The sequence below is a fragment of the Crotalus tigris genome, unplaced genomic scaffold (assembly GCF_016545835.1).
Source record: "Crotalus tigris isolate CLP2741 ecotype Arizona unplaced genomic scaffold, ASM1654583v1 scf7180000017601.7605149639:7615979, whole genome shotgun sequence".
In the NCBI taxonomy this organism is placed as follows: domain Eukaryota; kingdom Metazoa; phylum Chordata; class Lepidosauria; order Squamata; family Viperidae; genus Crotalus; species Crotalus tigris.
Window position 1 is genome coordinate 4,859,230 of NW_024096505.1, and position 6,000 is coordinate 4,865,229.

The 6,000-nt window shown below is 40.8% G+C and overlaps 1 protein-coding gene across 1 annotated transcript in view; it reads right to left on the bottom strand.

Annotated features, from left to right (window-relative positions):
- Positions 1–5,695, bottom strand: part of MORC3 (MORC family CW-type zinc finger 3) — a 50,227-nt gene extending 44,532 nt beyond the window's left edge. Inside the window, exon 1 of the mRNA XM_039370050.1 lies at positions 5,593–5,695. Coding sequence (XP_039225984.1) covers positions 5,593–5,637 — 45 coding nt within the window. The 5' untranslated portion in view covers positions 5,638–5,695. The remainder of the gene's footprint in view (positions 1–5,592) is intronic.
- Positions 5,696–6,000: the final 305 nt, after the last annotated feature.

Here is a 6,000-nt window from a genome sequence, read left to right on the forward strand (position 1 = left end):
ATTGAAATGCAAAATCTGACAGTCGTTCATTAGATTCCATACTTTCAGATGTCACTTCAGTGTCCCATCTACAGAATGTTATCTCTAAATAATTTTACTTTCCATACAAAGAAGACCATTCATCAGGCCATTCCTTTTTGAGAAAACAATTGAAAATATATAAAAGGAATAAGAAATAATACGCTTAAAAATTAAGGGCATCACATAAGAAAAAAGAAAGAAATGTAGATGCGCAATGCTAATAATTATAACAATTCTTGCAAATAAATTCTTTCCACATCTGATCTTGCACTATTTCTAATTTTTCTATGCATTCTTCAGTAACCCATTTTATGTGCTTTCACTTCTAATATTATCATAAGCATTCTCTAATACATGAATCTAGAAATCATTTAAACCAGGGTTTTTCAACCTGGTGGTATGCATACCACCTGTGTTACATTAGCATGTGGCAGGTGGTAAGCAGCCCTGCCCAGCCAAGTGTAGTGGGGGAGGGAACGAGCCAGCAGAGGCAAGGACTTACTATGAAAAAGGGGCTGGGGCGAGGCAAAGGCCCCAAGCTCACTTTTGGTTCACCTGGAAGAGAAAGGAGGAGGGGGCAGAGACAGGAGAGGCTATAAAAGCAAGCAGCTTGGGTGGGAGAGAGAAAGAGAAAAAAAGCAGCAGCCTTGGGAGAAGGCAGAGTCAGCTCTAGCTGCACCAAAGGGAAAGGAGGAGGAGGGTGGGGGAGAGGAGAGGAGAGGAGAGGAGAGGAGATCAAGCAGGCTGATCTACAACTGCTGTGGCAGCCACCTGTGCTGGCAGCAGCAAACAGGCAAGAAATGCAGCGGGGGGGGGGGGGGGGGAGGGGTTGCCCTCCAGGAGAAATGAAGAAAGACAACTAGGCAGCATCGGGTGGAGGTGAGGAAAAGAGGAGGGAGGGGGATGGAGAGTGGAAGGATTCTTATGTGCTTTTGTGACATTGAAGTTCTGGGATTTGTGCAATGTGGGCTTTGTGTTCTTAAGGAGTGTTTGGGAATTTCTATTTGGCTGATGACTGATATTAGATTCTATTGCTCTGCTATTGTTAGCTGTAAGTTTTGCTGAAAGGAATTTTGAAGTATTTTTCTCCTGAATGGATTTTGCCTGTAGCATTCCTTTACTTATGAATGGAACCATTTGGGGAGGCTGCCTTAGCTGGCAGCCAGTACTTATTTACATTTTTTTTCTTCCTTAAGTGCTGGCTGGGCTCCTTAACTTTCCTTTCTAGCCAGTAGCTAGTTCTTAAAGGGAAATGCGCCTTTTTAAGCTAGTTCCTTCAATGGCTTCTCTTTTCTGTCTCTGGAGGCTTTTCCTTGTTTGATGAATATATGGAAGAGAGAAAATATGGGGGGGTTCAAATTCTTCCTTAGAATGAGATGGGAATGAGAAAGAGGGAAGGAAGTCCCACCTTAGCACTTGGCCACCAGCAGCCCTGCCATTGACTTTGCTTGTCAAAAGGTTGCAAAAGGGGATCATATGACCCTGGGACACTGTGACCATCATAAATATGAATCAGTTGCCAAGCATCCAAATATAGATCACATGACACTGGGCATGCTGCAATGGTCATAAGTGTGAAAAATGGTCATAAATCATTTCAGTGCAATTGCAACTTTGAACAGGTTTTTTTTGGGTCAAGTTTTTGACACCTTGCTAGGTGGTACTCCAATACTGCCATATCCTAAAAGTGGTACAATCGGTGAAAAGGTTGAAAATCCCTGATTTAAGCAATCAAGGAGACATACTTGTTTATTCCTAGCTCAGTTCTGACCCATTTACAAAGCATTTACTTTATTCCCACACATTAGTCTATGGCCATTTTCAGAACTTCTAACTGTATCAACATTGCTAATTTAATCATCATCCTAAACAAGATTCATTCTTGCTCCATATGCACAAACGAATAGGCTTATATCTAAACAGAATTTTTTCCTAGGAGATACTCCTCAAACTGTCATTACTTTCATTCAATACTGGGTGTCAAATGTCCCAACAGCCTTTTCTGTTCTCCTATCTTGTATCCACTCATTTATTCTTTTCACCTAATAGAGTAATTTATTCTCCTAAACCTAGATAAAATTCTTTCAAACTATTGTGCAATTTTTCATCTTTGCTGAAATGTGCAACCATCAGAATCTATCAAATCATGTTTTATACAAATAATCTAAATGATAAATTCATTTTTTCTTTCATAAATTTTAATCATCTAATTCATATTAAAAATGCATCAATTCTTCCCTGCATCAATTTATCTCAACAAGATCAAACAAATCTTCATTTACATCTATTAGAGCAGTGGTTCTCAACCTGTGGGTCGGGACCCCATTTGGGGTCGAACGACCATTTCATGGGGGTTGCCAAACAACGCAGTCCGCCATTTTTTTCCCTTTTCCTTAGCTGTGCTACTCCCTTTTATTCTATTGGCTTTTGAAAGCCAATAGAGTAGTCTCTCTTGAATAGAGTCTAATTCTATTGGCTTTCAAAAGCTAATAGGAATTGTCCAGGCTATCTCTGCCCTGCTGAGCCCGCCAAAAGTCCCATTCTGCAAACGGTGCTGCACCAGTTGAGTAGTCCGACTTACGACCGGTTGGGGGGGGGGTGTCATGGCATTAAAAAGAGAACCACTGTATTAGAGGCTTCCGCTCCTTAGTTTCATAGACAGAAAGCCAACATATTTTCCTTCATTTTCATCTAAATTCATGCTCTTTGCCGTTTATTGCTCTTATTGTATATCACACTTGCAATCTTTAGTATCCTACGGTCATTACCAAATGGGCCTGTAGATATTAACCTGCACCAAGGTTTTCATATACTGATTGTTAATAAGACAGAGAAGATGTAAATAAGATATCCAGATATTAAATATACATAGTCCTTGACTTATGACCATAACTGAGCCAAAAATGTCTGTTGGTAAGTGAGACATTTGTTAAGCGAGTTTTCCCATTTGCCACAATTAAGCTAAGTTACACGGTTGTTAATTGAATCTGGCTTCCCCATTGACTTTGCTTGTCAGGAGGTAATCACATGACCCGGGGACATTGAAACCCTCATAAATACGAGGCAGTTGCGAAGTGTCTAAATTTTGATCACATGATCATGGGAATGCTGGAATGGCCATAAGTATGAAAAACAGTCATAAATCATTTTTTTCAGTGCCTTTGTAACTTCGGTCACTAAATAAACTGTTGTTGTAAGTTGAGGACTACCTGTACCTTGCAACTATCTCCAATATCAGTATCCAAGCAAACAAAAGATTTATAGTATACTTACTGAAGATTCATGCTTATTTTCCTAAGCAATTAATATTACCATGGTTTTTATTTCCTTGTTGTGGCTTTTACACTGTTAATTATTCGGTTATTATTGTTTTATCACTTATACTTTTACTGCTTTATCACAAAGGAAACTTACTGGTTTCTTTATGGTTTTGATTCAAAGCACTTCTTAGCCACATAGCATTAGGTAAACATTTCTGTGAGATATAAGTTGTAATTTTTCATAATGTAAACTAGCATATAGCTTATGAATATAAGGTTTATTGTTTGCTCAAACTATCTAAAGTTAGTATTTTAAAATATAACCACACTACTGCATATCCAAAGCACAGCCATGTTTGCCCGATGCATGAACTTTGCTAGGCAGTGATGTGCACAACTTCTGGCTTGAGATATGTACCAGGTGCTGTATTATACAGATAAGCAAAAAAACTGATAAGGGAATACCAAAGAGGTCAGAAATGAAGGGGCTGAGTGCTTACTAAGTTTGGATGACAATAAGGGCTTAACTAACTTTTAAGCATTTAGGTATGATGGCAAATTATAGTGGACTGTTAGCATGTGACTGACCTGGGCCTATTAACTGGGCCTGAGAAAGATGGACAAAGGGCTGGTGATAGGAATGTATATAATATGCTGAGACCTGTAACCAGTGCGGTTTCTCTCTCTTGCTTGTATGCTTAGACCAGGGGTCTCCAACCTTTTTGGGTTGGCGGCCCAGTGGGAAATGGAGGGGCAGACGTCTTACATGTGTATGTGCAAATGTGAATATGGCCACATGTGCGCGTGTGCACACAAACAGGCTGCGAGCATGCCACAAGGCTTTCAGCGACGCCGGTGCCTGTGTGAGGCTTGTGGTGCCGTCACCAGGCTTGCAGCGATGCTACCACCATGATTGCGCCACTACCCCACATGAGGTTTGTGCCACAGCCCGCTTGTGGCATTGCACTGTCCACGCAAAGTTCATGGCAACACCACTGCCTGCATGATAATAGCAGTGCTGCTGCCGCCCTGGCAACATTTTTGGCAACACTGGCACGAGGGCGGTTAGTAGGCCACGGCCCAAAGGTGGGGATCCCTGGCTTAAAGATCCACCAGATTTGGCTAAGGCTCTAATAAAACACTTTGTTATTTCCAACAATTTGAGTGTAAGCCTTGTTTCTCACATTTCTGAGGCAAATCTTACAAAAATTAAAATTAAAAAGATCTTAGACAACATGGCAAGAAAACATTGCCTTGAAATTGCAACAAGTCACTATCAGACGCCAAAAACTGCACTAATGGATTGATAAGGCAGCTGCACGTGTTTATATCAAATATTGCAATCCTGGCGTTTAACAAACAAAAATCACAAGATCATGTGGTTGTAAACTCCACCTCACTTTATAGAGAAACGAAACGAAGGCTATCTCCAATATCCAAATAGATTACTTCCTTGGGATTCTTATTTTTCGTCATCATACCATCACATTTCCCACGAGAAAGAACACGAACTGTTATGAGATTGCAGATCAAATCCTAACCTCAGTCTCCCAATAAAACTCCTGTACATTTAAAGATCTGAACGGAAAATACCATTTCAGTATCATGCACTTTATCCTCTTTCCGAGCTACAAAGAAGTAATTCAGGTCGACCTTATCTGCTCATTTAACACAATTCTGTGTAAATTATTTAAGACGTTAGTAATAATAATTTTAAGAATCCCAAGGGTGATTGTTTCCAAAAGGCAACCGGGTTTTCTTGGTTTTTTCCCTCCTTTAAAAACGCTTCGCTTCTCATCCAAGAAGCTTCTTCAGTTCAGATAAGCAGCGGAATGTTTTCGAAAGAAAACACACACACAAAAAAACAAGGAAGTCCAGTTGCCTTTTGAAAAAAAAAAACACCCCTGGGACAACCATGACCTGGATGATTTGACAATCTCCATAGACTTTATAAGAATGGAAAACATTCTCAGCGATGCGGCATTAAAACAGAAAACCAAATACGACTTCACTGCAAAAATCCGTAACAGGAAACAAATCAAGCAACTCCTCTTGCACTTCTCAACGAAGCCAGCTCCGTAGCACGAACGATAAAACCAGAAAAGCGCGATTCGAGACTGGAGAAGAAACCTTCTCTCCAACCCACCCCAAATTCAAGCGCTGTAGGAGGGGGAAAAAAGAATGCATTCACAACTATACTGAAAGTCTTTTACTTGGCTTCGCAAGGAGTGTCCAAAGGACCTCCCCACCCTTTGTCTCCCCTTCTTTCCCCTGGCCAGAAAAAACACCCAAATCTTATTCCGTCTCTCACCGCACTGAGAAGAATCCCGCCGCTCTGAGTCTGCACCGCCGCCATTTTAACTCCACTACAAAAGCCGCAGCCAACCTAAAGCTTCCTCTTTTCCAAATTCAATGTACTTCCGGGGCGGGCCCAGGAAAGCGGAAACGTATGTTTTTCCTTCGCTTTCCTTTCTATGTGTTGTGAGCTTTTTTTCGTTTAGTTTTGTTTTGTTAAATTACCTTCCTGTAGAATGCATCAGCTGTCGACTCTTTCCTATCTAAATGTTTGCATTTCCGTTTGTAGCTGTGCTTCTTTCTCTCCTGTCACCCAAGGAAGCGCTTCGTTTAGATAACCTATCATTCGATAATGAACTATCACCGATAACTTTTCACCCAATAAATCTGATGCGACGCAGTCTTGCATGCTGTCTGCTCATTC